This window comes from Battus philenor, unplaced genomic scaffold (assembly GCF_028537555.1).
Source record: "Battus philenor isolate CCGP_79_NKW_IND1 unplaced genomic scaffold, ilBatPhil1.0.hap1 SCAF_7, whole genome shotgun sequence".
NCBI classification, from domain to species: Eukaryota; Metazoa; Arthropoda; class Insecta; order Lepidoptera; family Papilionidae; genus Battus; species Battus philenor.
Window position 1 is genome coordinate 14,076,016 of NW_027181737.1, and position 21,740 is coordinate 14,097,755.

Genomic DNA, 21,740 nt, shown 5'->3' on the forward strand with positions numbered 1-21,740 from the left:
GGTACACACCTCAGTAATGTTACTTTTATAAAAAAATCTTTACATGGGTTTACTTATGTTATGAATTTTTTTTCTTCAGATTCGAATTTTTTTTCTGTAATTATACAAGATCTGCTTAACTTTAATAATTTTTTTCTGTATTTTTTAAGATCTGCTTAACTTTAAAAAAAAATTTCTGTAATTTTTTGAGATCTGCTAAACTTTAATAATTTTTTTCTGTATTATTTGAGATCTGCTGAACTTAAATCATTTTTTTCTGTAATTTTTTGAGATCTGCTTGAACTTAACAGCTAACCCTGTATTGCTTGGCGAAGTTTGAGAAACACTGAACAACAATCTATTACTCTTAATGGTGATTCGATCAGTGATGATGTCATGCGTTCGTCGCCAATTGTCCCACTTTACAACACTTGTGTACATTTACCATTTCCAAGGAGACGCTTCGTGTCCTTACAGACTAGCCTCGACTCTGGCGATACGATTGTACTTTTCTTAGAACAAGTAACGTGTTTAAAGAATTCTGAACTTTAGTACTAAAGAACAAGATTAATTTCAGCTTGATCCTATATAATTGTTGTACACGGAATAACGCTACTATTATTCCGTCGCCAACCTGATATTTAGTTTTGCTTAACAAACACATTATTTGCAGATTGTCTGCATTCTTTATGGCTTAACAAACAGTTGCAAAACAGTTTTAATTAAAAAATACTATTTTTCATGAATTATCATAAAATGCTGTACCTGGCTATTAGGTATTATACCTTCAGTTCCAGTTAATTATATACATAAATAAATAATTTAATGAATTAATAAATACACTAGTAACTTTGCCATTGTTTAAATAATAATCTGCTATATCATAAGTGATAATAAAACTTAGAAAATAAAATTCTCTAACTATTGTAATAAAGACATTTGTTAAGGTATTCACCAAAAAATCTCATTGGTTTAAAACCAACCTGCACCTTCCAACGACCTTCATAAAATACGTCTGGCTGTGTGGCCGAAAATTTAAATTCTGATACTCGGCACAAAGGGAAATGATTTTATCAAACGAGTCATTTGCTTGACGTACATCATTTAAACATGTCGCGATGAAAAATTTAACCTAATTATATATCGATTATTCATAAATAAAACACGATGAGTAAAAATGTAAATATTCGTTGAATCTGGGCCTGTGTGTCACATCATCGGTCACAGAGACCAAACATTTTGACATACCAAGGCCCGGGCGTCCGTCACTATCTAAAAATATTATATATAATTCACATCTGAGTTATTTATAAGGCTATAATCTGCATTAGATCATTGTAAGCTAGTCTAAGATAAGAAAAAAATAGCAGACCATGCGCTACAGACCGTCAAATGCTATAAGGATAAATAAAATGTGCCAGACCAACTCATCAAGTTTCTGCATTACATACTTTCTTAAGGAGGTCCAGTCAATTGATGGTACACCAATTTTATTGGGAAAAGTTCCACGTGGTTTCGTCTTTTGTATTCCTATAGGGAACAGTATCTAAGTGTTTATAGGTCAGTCCTATTGGGCCGACAAACAAGAAATCTTTGTATTTCATTTAGTCGACAGTTTATGAATAATGATTTACTTTTCACTAACATTTCATTATCACATCATTAATATGTAGATAAGAAAATATTAGTAACATTTTATTACAAAATAGTTAATTATAATAGAAAAACCTAATCTAATCTAACCTTCATAATTACTTTTAATGCATTACAGGAATGCAGCGGTCATAATGGACTTAAATCCGTCGTACTGTTTAATTAGAAAATTTAAAAAAAAAAATTAAAGGAAAAAAAAGAGCGGACAAACCTCCCTTGACTGTATAAGCTTCACAAAGAGCTCGCTGATTGTCCCTCCACATATAACTGTTATAAAACCGTGATTCAGTTATATTAACATATAATGTTAATACAAGGCTAATAAAAATATATTCGGTAAAAAGTTTATTCGACCTATTTTCCGTCACTCACTTCAGTGAATTGTCTGTCGGCCTAGTAAAATGTCTGTTGGCCAAATGTCATATTTTTAACCTTATTTTAAATCCAATCTTTAATAAATAAACGTCAGCAATAATCTTAAATATAGTTGAATTTCTGAAACACATTCATTGATGTTTTTAAGACTGTTTATTCATAAAATATTTTAAAATATTTTTTTTTCTTCACCAGGATCGTGACAGCAACCTCTCGGTGCCAGCACGTTGGGAGGACAGAAACCTTCGCAACTACCTCAACAAACACGACGTTGGTGAGTATAAAATTATTTCAGAAATTATTAAAAAATTGCGGCGAAAAGCCACCATACCAAAGCATGAAGAAAGATATGACAATCGTAACATTAAACAATAAGTAAAGACATTGAGAACGAGACACTCTCTTAAGCGGACAACACTTTTTTTATTTTCTTTTTATTTATGTATATAATCAAAAAAAACATTGTGACTTTTTGGACAGAAATAAATAAAATAAAAAAACTGGCAAAGATTTGGCAATCTACAAGTTTCGATATTGCTTGTGATTCTAAAGACAATGGACTTACTAAGTTAAGTTATGTAATATCAACTTAAGTAAGATAATGATGATTAAATTGTCTCGCTGATAAACCCACTTGCCTCGAGACACGGACCATAAAACTATCAAAAATAAATGAATGCATACTTGTCCATCTTCATCCGTAGTTATTTTATTATACTTTTCTTAAATACGCACCATCGCCATCGTCACATAGATGCCCACTGCAAGGCCAAAGCTTCCCTCAAACATATCTTTGAAGGTATATAGGGGATATACCATAATCGCCACATTTGGCAGGTGTATGCAGAAGATATTGCTGTCAATTTCTTAAAACTTGTTTGTGAGCAGTAGCAGTCCTATATATTTAATGCACAAAGTGTGAAATTATGTATAAGATTTCATTCCTGGAATCGAATCCGCGACCTACAATCGCTACTCTCTACTGCTAAGCTACCACTGCTCCTTATATACGTATATCACAACTAAAAAGAATGTTTTAACGTATCGAAAAATTTAAATACATTATTATTTTTAATCCGTTTCCAAAATGATCCAAAAGAGGTTTCATTCACTTTTTCATATTATTATCCTCAAATCATACAGATTGCAAGCCATTTTATTTCTACTTTCTTGCCATCACGATGTTCCTCATAGCTGCACACAATTATTTGCACTGCAATTTATTCTCAAAGAAAATTAGTTCATAATAAATTACAAAGACGCGTCCGTTCTTTTTGCAAGGATTTCTTCCGGAATACGGGTTTCTTATTTACCGTGATGACATTTTTTAAAGGTCGTGGTTATTGAGTTGGAATTCTGAGTCACTATTCATTCATTCATTCCTTCATATGTTCATTCATTCATTATATTATCCACTCAGGATCTGATATAGTAATCACTTATTAAAGTCATGAAAAATTGTTAGAGCCCAATTTTATAGGAACTGGAATCAATTTGAGATTTCTTCTAGCAGTATTCTTTAAGTCAAATCTACGATTGTTTCAATCGCGTCCTGGTCATAGAAGAATCATACAAGAGTCCACAATAAAAGAAAAATATTTTTGGTGATCCCAAATAACTTTAATGTATTTAAGTAAATTACCAGGGTGAATCAAAAAGTTCTTAGAAGTGCAAATATATGAAATCTTTTTGGATCAAGTTCGATATTCAAAGTAAAGAGTGCCTATCACACTATATTTATGCAGACTGTCACTTGTTTTTGTCAGTTCGTTCGCATGTAATAAATTTTTTTGTGCAACGAGTTGCTAAAAAGTCAAAATTATGAATAAAAGTGAGTTACGTGCGGTGATAAAATATCTCAGTTTGAAAAAAATGTCTACGAAGGAAATTTTCTTGGACATTCAGCAGACATTAGGGGGTGATGCTGTACCCTATTCTACGGTTGCGTACTGGGTGGCTGAATTTAAAAGAGGTAGATCAAGCTGTAAATATGACCTGCGTTCTGGGCGGCCTTCAACCTCCGTTACAGAAGAAAATGTCAAAAAGGTTGAGAATCTGGTTTTGGAAGACAGAAGAATGACTATAAAACATATAGCTGAGATCCTAAAGATATCTTTTGGTAGCGTTCAATCCATTTTAATTGATTCACTGGGGTTCAAAAAAGTGTCTGCAAGATGGGTGCCACGAATGTTAACCGACGAAAACAAAAAGCGACGTTTGGAAATTTCCAAGCGTAATCTCGAAATGTTCCAGCGTGATTCGGATAATTTTTGCCGTCGTCTTGTCACCATGGATGAAACGTGGGTCCACCATTTTGATCCTGAAACTAAAAGACAAAGCATGTCTTGGAAACGACCATCCTCTCCATCCATTAAGAAATTTCGAGTTGCTCTTACCGCTGGCAAAGTTATGGCCTCTGTGTTCTGGGATAGTGAAGGAATCCTTTTTATTGATTACATGCCAAAAGGCCAGACGATTACTGGACCCTATTATGCAAATTTAATCCCGAAAGTACGTGAAGCGATTAAAGAAAAACGTCGTGGAAAACTGTCGTTGGGCGTGTTGTTCCTTCAAGATAACGCTCCTGCTCATCGATCGGAAGTTGCACTCAACGCAATCCGCTGTGCTGGCTTCAATCTCCTTGACCACCCACCATATTCTCCGGACTTAGCCCCAAGCGATTTTCACTTATTTCCAAAATTAAAAGAAGAAATTCGTGGAACAAAATTTCACGATAATGACGCGGTTATAGCTGCCGTAGAAGACTTTTTCGAGAGTCATGAAAAATTTTTTTTTTCACAAGGAATAAGGGAGTTAGAAACGCGTTATTCTAAATGCATTGCATTGGAGTGAGATTATGTAGAAAAATAAAATATTATTATTTAAATCTTTGCATTTTTTAATATTGATTCCAAGAATTTTTTGATTCACCCTCGTAATGCCAGAATTGATTATCACTTATAAAACATTTTTATTCTGTAAAGTATATTTTTAACAGTTATAAGATTAATAAATTTACTTAACACGATAATGAAATTAATTATTCCATTAATTAAATTTCCACAGAAAAGGCAAGCCGATGGATTGGCGGTATTTACGACTACGGCGCCCGCGCTTGGAAGTGGGGAGGAGAGCTGCGCCAGATGCACTACCAGTCCTTCTCCAAGATGAAGAAGCTGTCCCCAGAGGAGCTGAAGTGGAATTGTATCGCCATGATGCCTGAACTGCTCTATAGGTACGTTCAATTCTACAGACTTAGTCCGTCTTATGTATTTAGACGTATGTCGCAACGCTGTTACTTTAGATTCCGACAGATGGCGTTATTAGTACGTTGCCTCGCGATATAGTTTAGCACGGATAGCGCTCTTGTATCGGAATTAATAATGTAATAAATATCAACAGTAACACATGACATGTATATTTATATTATTTTTTCATTTCGATTATCAATTTATCTATTTTTCCTGGTACAATATTCTATTTTGATGAATGGAGACAATCATCACCAGTCTTCTTTGGGCGTAAGACCGTACTTTGAACTATTTGATGACAGCATTCCTTTTTTGTACCTGCACGAGAATAGTCTTACATCCGAAATCAACAATAGATAAAACAGTAATAAACTCGTAATGGCGGTATAAAATAATATTTATTATCTTTTTGATAAATAAAAACGTGTCGCTAAATCTATCACTAATTTAAAAACTCCAAAAGTATCAAGCTCTTCGGATTATTCCTTTTATTATATTCTCGCCAAACACTAGATAAGTTCTTAAGAAAAAAAAATGGGAAAGGCAAATAAAAACCATAGAGCCAATTTACTCTATGATTTTTATTATTAACTCGTATTTTAACAGTCACATTAAAATGTCCATCAAAATCAAAAGAAGGGTTTTAGGATGTAATCAAACAAGAATGTGGTTCAACAATAAAATATAATCACAGCATAAAGTTTATTTATTTATTTTATTGGATTGCAATGTTCCTGTGACAATATATAATCTGTCAGAATAATTAGTCAATATAATAAATAATTTTGTCATAAAATTAATAATCTATATTTTAACAACTAATATAAATATTCGTACCTTACCAGACACATTTAATAGCTCCATTACTACTTACTACTACATATGCTGTAGAACTAACAATTTCGAAACTAAACACAGACTTTCTTCCCATCCACATGAGGTAAGAGCTGAGAAAAATGCTTGGCGTGACTACAAAGAAACAGTAGTTCGTAAAACCCGAAGTCGAAGGAAAGTTTAAGTAGCTCACGGAATAAATAAGACGTGGAATTGGTTCCTTCCGACTTGTTACGACTTAAAACTTCTTATTCTTAGCTTTAAGAGTAGACAAAGAATTTATTCGACTAAAGGGAAAGAAAACTAAACTTTTTATACAAATGTCAGAGGATTGTACAATTTAAAAGTTTGATTAAAATACTACAGATGCTATAAATCTTTACAGAATACTTTCTAGATAGATCCACTACTTCTTTTAGTACAATCAAGTTGAATTTTCCTTGTTATAAACTTACGTATTATTTTTGACGTTTCATTATTGTGTTGAATGTACGCATGATGCGACTTGTAACATTATGCGTGAATAGGCCAGACTTTCTAAGGGAAGGCAACACTGAAACTAAAACTTCGAATTCAAAATATCGTTATTCGAGTAGACATTTACGTGTTCTCTTGAATCGTGGGTTATTTTAACATTATAAGTAGTAAGTTACCACCGGCTTGTAATGCTGATTTGCTGAGAAAGACCGACCATAAAATCAACATTGATTCTTTTTTCATGAAATCTAACCAATTTTCCAATCAACTAAAACCTCTTGAATGCTATAATAAGATTTAGTTAAATGTAAAAAAAAAGTAAAATCTAAGATGTCTCATGAAACTTTATTATATATGCTTATTTTCATACCCAAAATTTTTTTTAACTTTATGAAGTCAAAAATTCGAAGTTACGAGTGTAATTTTATGAATAGTATCTATCATATATCTGGGATTATTTTTATCTAAGAATCATTCGTGTAACAGTAAATAATACCGCTCTCGAATTGCAATTTAAAAGCAGCGTTAAAGAAGGAACAAGTAAATTCGAGGAAATATAAGTCATGACTAAATTAGCGTGGATACTTCGATTAACTATGCACATGAAATGTTTTAAATTATTTTGATTGGAAGAAAATATTTCCAAATATAAGCAAAGATGGCGCATACGAAAAGGAAGACGTTTGTTAGGGGGAAAAAAGAAAAAGGTAGGAGGCATCTACTAAAGAAGTGTTGTTGTTGATTTAATATAATTACTTAAAGAATTCAGTCAATAAAAGTTTGTATTTGACATTTTGATAAGGTTGTTGTGATATAAATGCATTTGACGATAGAAGGAAGCATAAGTATGGTAACAGTTAATAATCGGATAAATCAAACAAGTAATATGGAGGGCGCAATTAGGGTGCTTATTGCAAAAGTTACAACTTCACCCTCTGCTGCCAAAGCGCAGTGGTCGCACTGACGTGACAAATGTCAAATTCGTGACAAAACCGACACAGGGGAAACGAGGGCCATTGTGGAGTCGTGTGAAGTCGACACCGCCACAGGCGATCGGCGACGTCCCTAAACTTTGGAATTCGATATATAATTCATTCACTGAAGTCTGCTACTGTGATACAAGTCATAAGCTGTAGCGGTCTAAAACAATTTTGACACTTTTTTACGTTTTATCTTACTTAAGTTTGTGATGTCACCATCATCTCAATAGAACCGCTTCCAGCAACTTGTCACTAATTATGACTAACTGAGATTACGGTGAATATAATCATAATTATTTAAGTTTCTATCACCATACTATTTATGACCACAAATCCATGCGTGACCTGCTTGTTATTTTTCTTAACATCTATAATTCATGTACAATACATATTTACAAAATTTAAAAATAAAAACGAAATGAAGTATTTTAAAAATATTGAAATATAGAATATGGTACAAAAGACAATTACTTAATTATAAAATCAAATATCAGTTATTTGGTTTGAAAATTTTAAATTTGTTTTTTATTTTAAACCAAATACACATTAACTAGTAAAGAGCCATTACAGTTTAAAAGTATAATAGAACTTTTTACACAGATTTTTTATGTTGTAATACAGCTTGAGAATCAATTGCTTTAAATACTGCAATGAACATTTGTGTAAATGATTACAAATAACCCGACTGTGTTTCTTGTGTCCTCTTCTTAAACTTAAAAGCATACTTACAGACTCACGTTGGATTTTTTAAGTAGAAGGAAGTCATTTACGTTAATTAATAAAACAATAATTGATAACCTTGCTATAATATAATACACTAATGAAAGATATTGCAAATACTTAAGGAGACGGCTCAGCTTTTAGTGGTAACTCCACTAATAATGGTTTATAAATCGTTTTCAAATAGTTTCCTCTTCTTAGAAGAAGTTTAATTTAATCCTGTTACTTTCAAAATGGACAGTTTTAATGTTTTTTTTTCCAAACAAAAGTGATCGTTAGAAATTGTTGAAAGTAGGAAATAAAATTAATAAACGGTAAAAACTCTTTTTATAGCCAATAAACAAAAAGAATTTATTAAAATTGTAACAAAAAAAGTTTTTTTTAAATATATTTTCTCAAAAACGCTTCAGCTTGTGACTTAAGAGGCAGAAAATTTTTATAATGAACGATGGTTTGCGAAACCGATTAAGCTTAAACAAAGATCGATACCACGAAGCGATATAAAAGTTTTACGAGGCTGCCCGCTCCGTCGAATTGGATTATGCCGGCCCATTGTACTGCCGACCCTCAAATGCCCAGCACAGATGGTGTGTCGTGGTAACTTATTTTGGGATTATAGATTACGATTTCCGAGGGACCCTTATTGGATTTGATGTTAATATTTTACTGGACAATTATTATTATTATCCTTACCAAGGAAGAAACCTACCGAATAAGGTAAAACGTATTGATTTTATTTTTAACTGCTTAAATAACATCATAAACATTATACTTAACATTATACTTAGTGACACTTGGAAAGTTAAAAAAAGAATATTCTATAAGCTATAACATTATATTATATCTTTATTAAAAAATCCTACAGCGGCGTCTACACAAAATTTTGTGGCATTTGACAACACTCCATATTACTGGCTACTACGCTTACCAATATTTTTTTCAGTTAAATTATTATTGAAATCGCTTAAATTCAAATTCGAACAACGTTTTGAATTTTGACGCGAAAGACAGTCGCTGCCATTGTGTTTGGATCAATAATGTAACATATCAACATATATATAAATAATACAGACATATATTGTATATTTACAACGCAGATTGCAACTGGCTTTAATATTCCTCGTCAACTGTGAAGAAAAAACACGTACACGAGTTGCTTCTGAGCACCATCCGCAAAATCCTATTTTTTTTACAAAATCAATCGAGTATGACGTTATTCAGAGTAAATTCGAGGTGTGATTAACGAAATACATGCGCCATTTTGAAAATTTCGTGAAAAGACTAATCTACACGTGTGGTCGTTGTGTACATCTGCTTTCACTATTTACAAACCTTAATCAAAATAATATAAATTTGATTTTAATAAGCGAGTTAGCTTTAGGTTGTTTTAAAAACTAATTTTTGGTTTAAAAATTCTTTATAAACTGTATAAATGATTTTTTAACCAAAAAGCTGTAAAAGGAAAAATTTTTAGGTTATTTGTCAATTAATATATGTTTACCCTATTCAAAATCAATAGTTTTAGAAATAAAAGATAACGAAATGATAATATGACAATAGTGAATATTTTTTTTAAATTCAGATTGCACATTTTCTAAATAATTATTGTTTATTAGCTCTCCCTGTGGAATTTGTACTACCAGAGATTATACGCCTACCACATTCCACAAATGAGCTATACATTCACTCCTTTAAAATTTTTTACACTTATAACCTAAATCTCGTCTGAATCAATCTGTATATAGATAAAAAAGAAATTATTTTAATGTAATTATTTTCTAATTCGGTCAAGGGCATTATTTCGGTACGATTTCTGCGATATTTTTATTATAACCGCTATTCTATTTAATGATGTAATATTATCTGTTTTTGTTTACCAACATAAATTTTGTAAGTAATAAATATATGTTTTGAGACACTAGAAACAAGAGTTAGCGTTTAAAACAATTAATAAACAATTCCACGGCTATAATTGTATCAGTTCAAGGCAAAAAGATCAATTGATCGAGGCGGGAGCAATCGTCGCTCTATGAATATGAATTGATGATGAAGTCAAGCGGTATGACTTCTAATTCGCACCTATATAAATGCCAAGTCAATAGACTTGAATGGTTCTAACGATGCCTTGATTGATAGAGTAACATGATTCAGAAATATTAAAACTGCAAAAGCAGAGTGCTATTTTTCGTATACCTTATTTATTTATTAAAAGTAAACCCAACACAATGCCGTTTCTATTAACTAAGGTAACTATTATAGAATGCATCTAGCACAATATTTAAACATATTATATCAAAATTTTTTACACAATTATTACATCTAAATTTTATACATAGTAATTAAAAGTAGCAAATTTTTTTTTGGTAATTTTCACCATATATTTGAAAAGTGTTTGACAGAAGTTTTAACCCACTATGCGGTATATTCGCAAAAATATTTTTTGTTATTTATATTTTTTTTGACAATATATAAAACATAGCATTAGATCAAGCCGTTATTAAGTCTCACTTAGTAACAAATTTCAATATACATTTCATTCAGAATACTAAAAAGAAACATACATATATATGATATATGCTCTGTTTGGCATTAAAAATATAAATTACCTTGTCATACATACAACTTGCAATAGAGAATTTACGCAAAAATTAGTAGATATATTATGCCATATTAAATTCCCACTGAGACAGATTCCTTCTTCCAAAGAATTGTGATCACTGAGGTGCTTCTGTAAATTGCTACAAATATTACGAATTTTCCGTCCGTGATGTCGATTTACGCACAGATTTAAACTTGATTTTGGAAGAAAAGTTTTTTAAATGTTTTGCTAAACATGAACAAAAATTAATCACTAATATTAATATAAATATTTACAGATGGGCACCGCGCAGCTGCATAGAAGCGAGACAGTACATTTGCCAAACGAAACTCCGCAAAGTACCAAAGTCGAAGCTGAAGGACCTCCGCCGGCGCTGGCAGCGAATGGGCAAGATCAACGAGATCACAGCGCCCAGCGTCAGCAGGGAGGTCAATGATCCCAGGAACAATGATGTCACAACAAACCCAGTTGTCAATCCGAAATCATTCGACCTCCGACCCAACCTCGGGCCGAATGGCGTCGAGCGCAAACCGAACCCGATCCGAAACAATCCGAAACCTTACGACCTGAGACCGAATGAGTTGAGGAAGAGATCAAGACCAAACGCACACAGACGGCTCACTAGACCTTTCCCAGGGTACGTATAAAGATAATCGACTAACAAATACCATTGGACACATCTGTATGTTGTACTTTTCGAATTACCTTTTGGAACAGAAGACTCTTGTTTAGTATGAATAATATTATTTTATGTGTAACAAGCATCGACAGATAAAATAAGATTTGTAATTTCCCTTGTTTGTTTTTACGAATACGGTAATCCACGTGGAAGACCTATGATATATATGATGAAATAACACATTTATCTTTATTTTTCTCAACAGTTATCTGTCAATATTCTTCTTTGATACGTTTTCTGAATTGTACTTATCTTAGATAGACTACTCGTGATGTGTTTATTTATTATGATAAGATGATTGAAATTAACCTGCGTTCCATTGCCAGACATCAAATTTCACCTATCAATTGTATTTTACTTTTGTTGATAACCAGCATCAAGGTATTATAACAAAATTTACTTATTACCTTATATTATTGCAAAGGTCGTATGAAGACTTAAGGCCACTTCCTACGGTCATATTGAGAATGTCATTGAACGTCCTGCGACTAAAATAATAACGGCTACAATCATATTTTATACAATTAACATTGAAATGCGCCTTACACGTTTTAACATTAAACCATCCTTTTGTTAGTTCGTTCGTTTCACTGCAAAGCTCAGGCCTCCCCCAAAAATATGGTGGGATATACCATAATCGCCATGCTTGGCAAGTGGATTGGCGATTGCAGTTTGGTATTATGACAGCAGAAAACGCTGCTGCCCATATTTTGGAAAGTTGTTCATGAGCAGTGGCAAAACTGTAAAGAAATATTTTTAGACAGTATCCTGAGAATCAAACTTACGACGTAATTTCGGGCAGTCTCAGTTCTATATCATTGGGCTACTATTGCTCAATCATCCTTCCTTATTTTCTTCTTAAAATTGAAAAAATGTTGTTTTCAGTTACAAATGGAACCGTCACGACCCTGAAGCATCATTCCGCTACAATTCCGAACTGCTGCGCTCTGGACGTACAGGTCTCAGCCCCCAGCAGATCAAGGGTCACCTCGCTCGTCTCCAACATCTCCGGGACAAGCAGATCTTACGCCGCAAGCGACTCCGCGACAGAGAAGACTGGCTCGTCAACGACGCAAGACCTTCCATAATCCACACCCTCGCCAGGACATACACTGTCAACAACAATATCAGCGCACTACACCCCAAGACAATCGTCGAGGAGTTTGACATGATGCCCCCACCACCTCCTGTAGCTCTCCCGCGACCGGCTCGCGGCGCTGGATAATTCTTCTCCGTTTATTCTTACGCTTTTTATTCTACTTCTCATTTTTAAATCGCTTTGATTCCTATTTAACTTTATAGGTATAGCAAAACTCTTACGTGCCGTATGACGTTATTGTACCCGGCATGTGATTTGGCGCTTCGGAAAATCTTTCGTCTGATATAATTATCTTTTATAAATGCTTTTACTACACTGTATCTACCTATCTGAAAACCAAACCCAATCGATCTTTAGCGTCTTACTCTTCATGTGCTAAATAAAATGCCGGGTAATAAACCTAATTTATTATACAATAATAATCTTCTTCACTATCAGTAGATTTGGTAGAAATGACAGATGCTAGTTCATTCTTTATCAGTACCATTAAAATATACGAAACAATTCCTTAATATTTATATATGCACAAACATTATTTATAAACTCACATATATTAAGTTAGTTTTCAATTATTGTCTTTACAATCGTGTGTATTAAGTCTTAGGCTGTATTATGTGTAACAGAAAATTGCTAAAACTAATTCCTAACATTATTAGTATATAATTACACTAAACAACTCATATATATATATATTTAAGCGCATATTTTGTGTGTTATAAAATGCACTCTGGGATATATACCATTTGTTAGAATAAACTACACAGTAGGTCTTTATTATGAGTGACATAGATCTTGTATTAAATGAAAAAAAAATCGTATTTATTACAAAAAAAAACTAGTCAATAACGTAAACGAAAATACCATAAAGTATTTATTCACATTAACGTTATATAAAACCTCTTTTAGACATCTTAATGTAGCTATCAAATATTTAATATTCTCTCATTGCTTTAAGTGTATTTATAAAAAAGTATAACATTATACATAAAAATTAAGTGACTAAAAATTTTGTCGTACATAATATTGGCATTTCGCTTCGTCTTTAAATATAAGTATTAATTATAATATTAATTAATTATAATATCGTTCCAATCCGTATGTAATTAGGGTTAAAAACTTTATGTGTTAAGTGCCAACATCATAGTCCTCGCATTTACACCACGAAACCATATTTAGATAATGGTGTCTTTCTAAATCAGTGACCGAAAATAACGTAGCATTATAAAAGAATAAACGTTACCATTTGTGTTGTTTATTACAAAACAAAAGTATTTAAAAGGATTCCAATTATGAAAACTATATAATGCGTCGTTTTTCTTTAGTTTCTGTTATATATCGGAATTCTAGCAGCTGTTACAGGATCGTTACTCACGGGACTCTAATTGGAAATGCGCAAGCTAAAATTTTAATTTCTCTCGCTATTTGTTCTGCCCGTTCTCGTGAGCCACTTGGATGTTATGTGGCGTGTCTGTGTGACTCAAGTACACTGTTTCTTCATCCATTCGTTTAAGGGTGGGCAGTCCCTGTTTCGTAGATGGTGCCGTCGTTTTGGCTGAAAGGATGCGTGGGGACCTACTGTTTAATGGGCAGATGAATGTTTCGCTAAAGTACCCAACCCTGTACCATTTTAATGTGTTCGTATCTAGACTATTTCAACATTAATTAAATATATAATCCCATATTATTAAAAAATATGTAGTCCTGCCGAGTTTCTTTTGGCTGTTCTTCTTAGATTATCGTCATGTCAGGTGGCGTCATTAGGAGATGTAATCTATCGTATGTTGAATAAAGAATTTTTGAATTTGAATAATGTATAAAAAAATTGCAAAGAATTATTTTTTTTATATTCTATGCAGCCATATAAATGTATAATATGATTATGATATTGAGTAAAAATTTAAAGTTGTTTCACATACATAATAGTTTTTCGTGGTCCGTTTAAAAAGCAGTCAAAATGACTTTATTGACTAATCAATTGGTAAACATTTTTTTTCATTGCCAAATGCTGTCTTGCTGACAGAATACTAAAGCCTAGAATTCTTTGTCAGTAACGGGAGCTTCAACTTGGAAGATAAAATATTTTTTATTGGCTTAAAACACAAAATATAAACGCGTAGTTTTTAAAGACTTTTGGGGTGTATATTTTCTTTGAAACATTATAATGCAACAATATGACAGAACAAACAAAGACCTTTGCCTTATCATTTATTGCTAATAAAATATTAAGTTGACTTTTGACATATGCTATCCAACATATGTCAAAAGAGGGTCAAAATAATCACTTTATTCTCAGTAATGCTTTTGAATTACTGGTAAAAAAGATTCATCAACATGGTTATAAATTCCATAAATGTAGTTAATAAGTAAAATATATAATTTTACTTTTAAACTAGTTTTAAGAATTTACTAATCAATGCTTCTAAATATGGTTTCGTTTATTTTATAATAATTATAATGTGGAAAATGTTAATTTCTACGTATTAATGTAGGACGCTGCATTTGTTTAGTTGTGTTGGCAATCTGACGTGTGTGGCAAATTGCGACGTACATTGAAATAGTTGAGTCGAATAATAACGAAAAAAAGAGATGTTTTCGTACCAAAATTTTTAAACATTTTTTGTGTTCGAGATTTGATTTATTTAAAATTAAATAATTTGACTTAAGTAAAACCATTGTACGTCAACCTTTAAGAGTAACCTTTATATCTTAACAATTATAATAATTAAAATATAACCTTGCACTTAGACTTGTCGCCATATCCACCGTTTCGTAAACAGTATATAATATTTTTATTACTTCCATAGTTTAAGATACGGATTATCATAATTTTTCAAAACCAATTAATTTATTTTCACACGATGAATTCATTCTATTTTGTATTTTGTAAATGGATTATTTAAATTTGTACAGTTCATGTCATTTGATGTTGTGTCACATAGAAATGAAACTATTTTAGTTTCTTTATTTTAGTGTATAATTATTTGGAATGTAAGTAAATAAAGAAATGTCGAAGCACTATTTTAGTTTCATTTATAGAATTGATAAAAGCGCCATCTATGTTTGAATAGCAGAAGTACAACGATTCTAATGGTTGAATAAAACAAACTAAATGAAAATAGCTAATATATACATGCTACTAGTTCAGGTATACATAGCTGACTTCGTACTGTCGAAAGTTATTGGCCCTCTGTAGTTCACTTAAAACAATCACTTAAAATAAATTAATAAAACGTGTTTCTGAGTGACCATTTTGTTTATTTATCATTTCGTAACATGGCGTCGTCTCATCCCATAGACTCCCATTGCAAAATATACGTCTCCCCCAAAAATAACCATTGGGGATATACAATAATCGCCATACTTGGCAACTGAGATCAATTCTCCGGAGTCGTATTGTGAGCAGTGGCAACCCTATATAATTAATGCACAAAGTGTTAATCATTCAAAATTTGATTCCAAGAATCTAGCCTGTAACCTACGATCGATTTCACAGCAAGGAAAAAATGTTTTAATATACTCTGTGTGGGAAAAAATGTTATTCTTACTGCTTTCCTTGTTATGTTTGGAATGTTTAATTCCATAACCACTTTCCGGCTTAACGAAAAGTATAAAAAAGTCACAGAAATGCTCATGCCGTTCTGAAGTTTTGCGCTTATCAACAAATTTAGCAATTCATTGTTGATTACGTAAATAATTTTATGCTCTTAATGCCTCTTAGACATTGGACCCTTGGTTTTCCTCTTTCCCTCGTTCTCCTATTTCTTCCCTCTTATTTTATAAAACTTAGAGATATCCCTGGACGCCTGGACATCGCTGTAGTGACACAAAAATTGTATACGGCACGCATAACAGTGTCTGGAAAAAATTAAAGTATATTCGAACGACTATTTTGAAAATTTGGAAGCGCAAGACTAATTCGGCTCTAAAAATATTATGATCGTAATAGCTACTAACATGGAGCATTTTCATTTGAACGGTACAATTATATCACTTTGTAACAGGATGCGTTTATATCTTATGTATGATACGAATTTGTTGCGCTAATGAATAAAGACTTGATATGAACCATCTAGAGATTTTAGGCAAATTATAAGTAAGTTAAGTAGCAACTAAACCAACCAAGCACGGAGTAACAAGCGAATTGATGTATAGTTGGAAGAAAACTTAGACCTCAAACCAAAAACAGACATAAATAAGTAGCAAAATTGATGTATAATATGGACATTGTGGTCTTTTATTATGTTCCCTTATGAGAAACCTCATTGTTACCGAGAGATCAATAGACGTTTATGCTCTGTATGAGCTTAGCTGAAAAATCGAATCAGAAACGAAGAGAACTGCAGAAAGTCCAAGGTTACCAACGTAACTCGAAGTATTGTTCGTCTAAAGTGGCAACGAGTCGCTCGAACTGAGGGCTCTTGAGTGGTGACCACGATCCAGTAGATGCTGCGTGGGTATAGCGCCCTTCTAGCTGAACCGCGATGCAGGATATCGCTGGACCGGTCTTCATCTTCGAGGTCATCTTTGTGGAAGGTCTGTGCCTTGCAGTGGCCGTTAGCTGACGTGATAATAATAATGTAGACTCTTAAGCCTAGCCATTTAGCTTAACCGTTAAACCAGTGGGGTAACAACTATTTAGTAGCCTGACAATAGAATCTGATCAAGCTGTGGTTCACTCTTCTCCGGCAACCTGAAATCGCTATTCCAGTTAAGCTTTTTCTTTAAGATTACTTTTATATACATTCTATTTGGCGCTTTTGGACGAGCCTTTCCGTCCTAAATTTGCACGTAGTTACTGAAACTGGATTTTCGTGTACATAAATATTCGTTTCAGATTCATATCTATTCTCTTAATAGAGAACTCATAGGAAAGTCCGTAGATCGTGGGGTCAGTGCCCCGGCTACTATTCGATGGCACGCGGCGAGATGCGGCGATACAGTTGCCATGGTAACCGGCGCCAAACAACCAACAACCTCCGCGGTACTAACGCAGACAGTACGAGAACATATCGTGAAAATATATTAAATCTTTCAATGCAAGTGTTAACAAATATGAAGTACATTTTAATTATGTATAAAGACACCTAAGAATGTCTCACAAGTCGAGAGCTCTACCATGGTACATATACGTATAGCTCTATTTTCTAGAACAACTAAAAAGTATACTATGTGAAATATGTTACAACACCGTGCTTATCATTGATTCTAAAATTTACAAGAACATATAGATAATTTGCAATGTAGGATTGTTTTTATTTCCACTGGCATCGAGACCCAGTGTCCTTTCATATTTATTTATCAAATTTATAAACATTTTCTGCCTAAGGACTTTTACTTCATATATTAAGTGTTACCTATTATTTCTACTCTTATATGTTATTTATGTCTTGCTTATTTTCATTTATGAATATATTAATTTTGATTATATATCCTTCTTTATATTACTATAATTTATTCCTGAATACATTTTTATGGTCCCCGTTTTAGGGAACCTTTCGTTGACCTTGACTTGTTTCACAAGAGTTCAATAATTTTTCCATATTTAATTTTTATTCTATTTTCTTCTTTTATACTTTAATGTTTCTTTTATTCGTCATTTTCCTTTCTTCCCAGTGTCTATCATTCTTTTCATTTTCTTTATTTCTTTCAGATATTATCTTACATCTTACATCCCACATCTCTATAACCACGTTATTAGAGACTTTGATTTTCGTTAAGACAGTACAAGATTATCACAGACTTAAATGCTAAATTATTGCTTGTTTTATATGGCCCGCGTTATTGGGAACCTATCAATCACCATGTTTTATTTTTGGGAATAAGACGTTTTGTTTTGAATAACTTTTTTACATTTCTTTTTATTGTCATTCTCTTCTACCGGTCTTCATATTATCATTCGCTCAGTTTCTATCCATACATTACAAAATCTTACATTCTCATTCATTCTTAATTTCTTTCTTCGCATCGCCTCTCATCCTCCTCTCGATTACTCACAGTACAGTGTTTTTATCACAGCTTATCACAATATTTATTATTCTAACGATTTATATTTAATTTCTATCACAAATGTTACACTTATCACTATAAATATTTACCTAAATTACTGCTTATGTCTATTATTTTGTTTGTCGTAAAGACAGATATTATTCATTTCTTTACAGTTTTTACAGGGTTGAAGTATAAGTAGAACAGAAAGTATGGTTTTACTCGACCCTGCCTTATTAATTGATTTATTATTGTGCTTTATTATTGTATCTAAGTCTTGTCACTATTTATTTAACTTTGTATTATTGCTCTTCAAAATCTTAGAAATATAAGGCAACGTTGATTGTCGCCCTAGTGAAGCAATGTTACTTTTCTCGATCCGAATTCCAATCTCTATTTCGCATAGAGATCAAAGTCCTCCTAATACGAAACAACTCATTACCAGGTGTAATTCTGTCTATCCTAGACTATGGACGTGTATGATTTGTCACAAACCAAGACTTCATGTGTAATCTTCGAATGTGATTGTCATTGTAGCAGATATAGTCACAATATCAAGGCATTAACTTTGAATGTTCGAGAACATAAAAAATATGTTCCAAATGACCTTAAAAAACTTTGACCTTAAGCGAAAGACGCCACAGCTCTTAACTATAAAAAAAAAGTTATTCGTCCTCTAATTACATTACTTGATTGTAAGTACTTAAACGTTCTATTGCGTGATTCACGTTACGAACGTTGATTCACTTATTACATTAATTGTAATATTTAACGTGTCCAGACGTTTTACTAAGGTCAAGTTCAGATCTTTAACTGTTTTTAATTTTTTTTTTTATAAATTTAGTGCAAACGTCTTTACTCTCTTTCCATCTTTTCCTGTCTTGGATATTCAAGTCCCAGTTGCTACCTGCCACCTCTACTATATCATTAATTATCACTATCATTCCTTAGGTCAACTTCTGGGCACACGTTCCTCATTGATTTTCGATAAGACCTGTTAGAAGCGGCCTACATCCAGCGTCTTCCAATGACCTCAATGTCATTCACCCATTGTCCCCATTCCAGCAGGCCCAAGGATTTAGTTCTCTTACAATGTGGCGGACCTATTCCTATTAAGTCATCTGTGACTTAGCTCTGATTTCTAAGCCACTTGTTTATCTTTTTTCGTTGCTGTGCTACTAACGCATGTCTACATTGCTGCCAGCTCAACGTTTTATGCCTCCAAATGCTTAACATACAGGTGAAGATAAAATAAGGTGTAAACGCATCCGTATGTGCAACAATTTCAAGCGATGGGAACCGAAACTGGATAGTGGCTGCCTTATAAGACATCGTTTCCTCACACGACTTTGATGGATTTTAGCTCATTTTCAGTTTTTAACACAATGAACGGTTGCAGCCTGAAGGACCATCTATCGTAAGCTCTCAGGTAGAGGATGGAACTTCGTTACAATCCATGGGTGTAGCGCTCGAAGGTCCGGGTGACTGTTTAATATGTTCAGTTCATTTCTTATACCACATCGCACGCCACTGAAAAGACCGGCTAACGCATTTCAACACTTTGTAGTTAATAAATACAAAATATTAATACTAGCAGAAGTCAATGCTTGAAAAAAATCTTCATTGAAGATGTAACGCCATCAACCGCAATACAAAGTCCTCTCACACCCGTGACCTTGCTCGCCGAGGCCACTTGTGGGGTTAACGTTGGAGTAAAGTGGGGGTGGGTGCCAATAAGAGCCCCCATTAACCCCGGCACCGTGTACTGGTTGTCGGTAAACACACCGAGAATTAACTACGCGTAAATATTGTAATATAACTTCTTTATTGCGAAATTAAATGGAAAATTGCCATAATTACAGTTAATAGTCTTAACTAAAAACTCTATAAGTATGGAAACATTTACTCATGAATATATACATAATTAAATATTAATTATCGGTGGTAGAAAAGTAAATCCACAGAAGTTAAATTTCTCGTAGGACTTAAAAATGGATGCGATGCACTTAAAATGCACTTACGATGCACTTAAAATGCACATATCATCGACTATACTAGCTGTGACGTTTAGCTGTTTTTATCGAATCAGGTAGGTGTGAAGTTTTTGAAATCTTTTCAACCTATAAACATAAAAACAATGTAATTACGCTATAGCAAAGGTAATCGAAGAAAATTATGTTGTCTAGGAGTTATTACTGTAAATTCTCTGATTTAAAAATTTATGATTATCAAAATCATTAGACAGTTTTAGTGAAGATTTATCATTATCATCTAAGCCATTGAACGTACACTGCTGTATGTTTTTTTTTAACTTTTTTCGTTCCGTGAACTGAATTACGACGAAGCTGTAAAATCCGCCAAGGCTTACAGCATTAACTTCACCCGAGACAATATAATCGTTCGTAATAAGATAGTCAATTTCAGAGAGACCAGTCGAATGTACGCTTTCGAACTATTTCAGTAATTAAACCTGACTGTAACGTGAAAAAATACATTAAACGAAAGTTCGTTAACCGTTTCTTTTATAGGAGTTGAGCAGTATACGAAGATGAGATAGTTATGTACTGTATATTTTACAAAGGTAAGTAAAAAAAGAACAACGGTTATTATCTTAAACAAGACGTTGTTCGGTAAGTTAAGTTAAACGATATCACATACATTTATTTCAAGTGAAAGGCTTAAGCCCCCTCCCCCCCCCCCAAGACTATTCTCGCTCTGCCTGCTTATAGCGACTTATCGATACCTTGATTACTTAGTCGGTCCACCTAATATATATATAAATGAAATATCTTGTTTCTATTCTCTATGTACATAATGCTGAATTCTATTTCCAGTGATTAACTACGTGAAACGGGTCATTGACCTGAACTCGTTAGTTATTATGAAATATGCATTGAGGTTATTTCTCCGTAGTAGTAAAAACTTTTTGCTTATATGGGTGGGTAGGCCCACTAGGTAGTCCGACATAGTTACGGTCGCAGGATATGGGCAAAGCAGGACCAGACATATTATATCTATTCCTTACAGTGCGGGTGCATCGGCTGAAAAGAAGAAAAAATATAATAATTCAGAGACATTACATGGTTATGTATACCTACAAAGAATACTC

At 33.0% G+C, this 21,740-nt stretch overlaps 1 protein-coding gene across 2 annotated transcripts in view; it reads left to right on the plus strand.

Annotated features, from left to right (window-relative positions):
* The window catches only part of LOC137931093 (uncharacterized), a 227,098-nt gene extending 211,436 nt beyond the window's left edge, over positions 1-15,662 (plus strand). For both annotated transcript variants that reach the window (XM_068774492.1, XM_068774493.1), the window contains exons 4-7: positions 2,203-2,281; positions 5,074-5,242; positions 11,146-11,505; positions 12,433-15,662. In XM_068774492.1, coding sequence (XP_068630593.1) covers positions 2,203-2,281; positions 5,074-5,242; positions 11,146-11,505; positions 12,433-12,772 — 948 coding nt within the window. In that variant the 3' untranslated portion in view covers positions 12,773-15,662. The remainder of the gene's footprint in view (positions 1-2,202; positions 2,282-5,073; positions 5,243-11,145; positions 11,506-12,432) is intronic.
* The last annotated feature ends 6,078 nt before the right edge of the window (positions 15,663-21,740 follow it).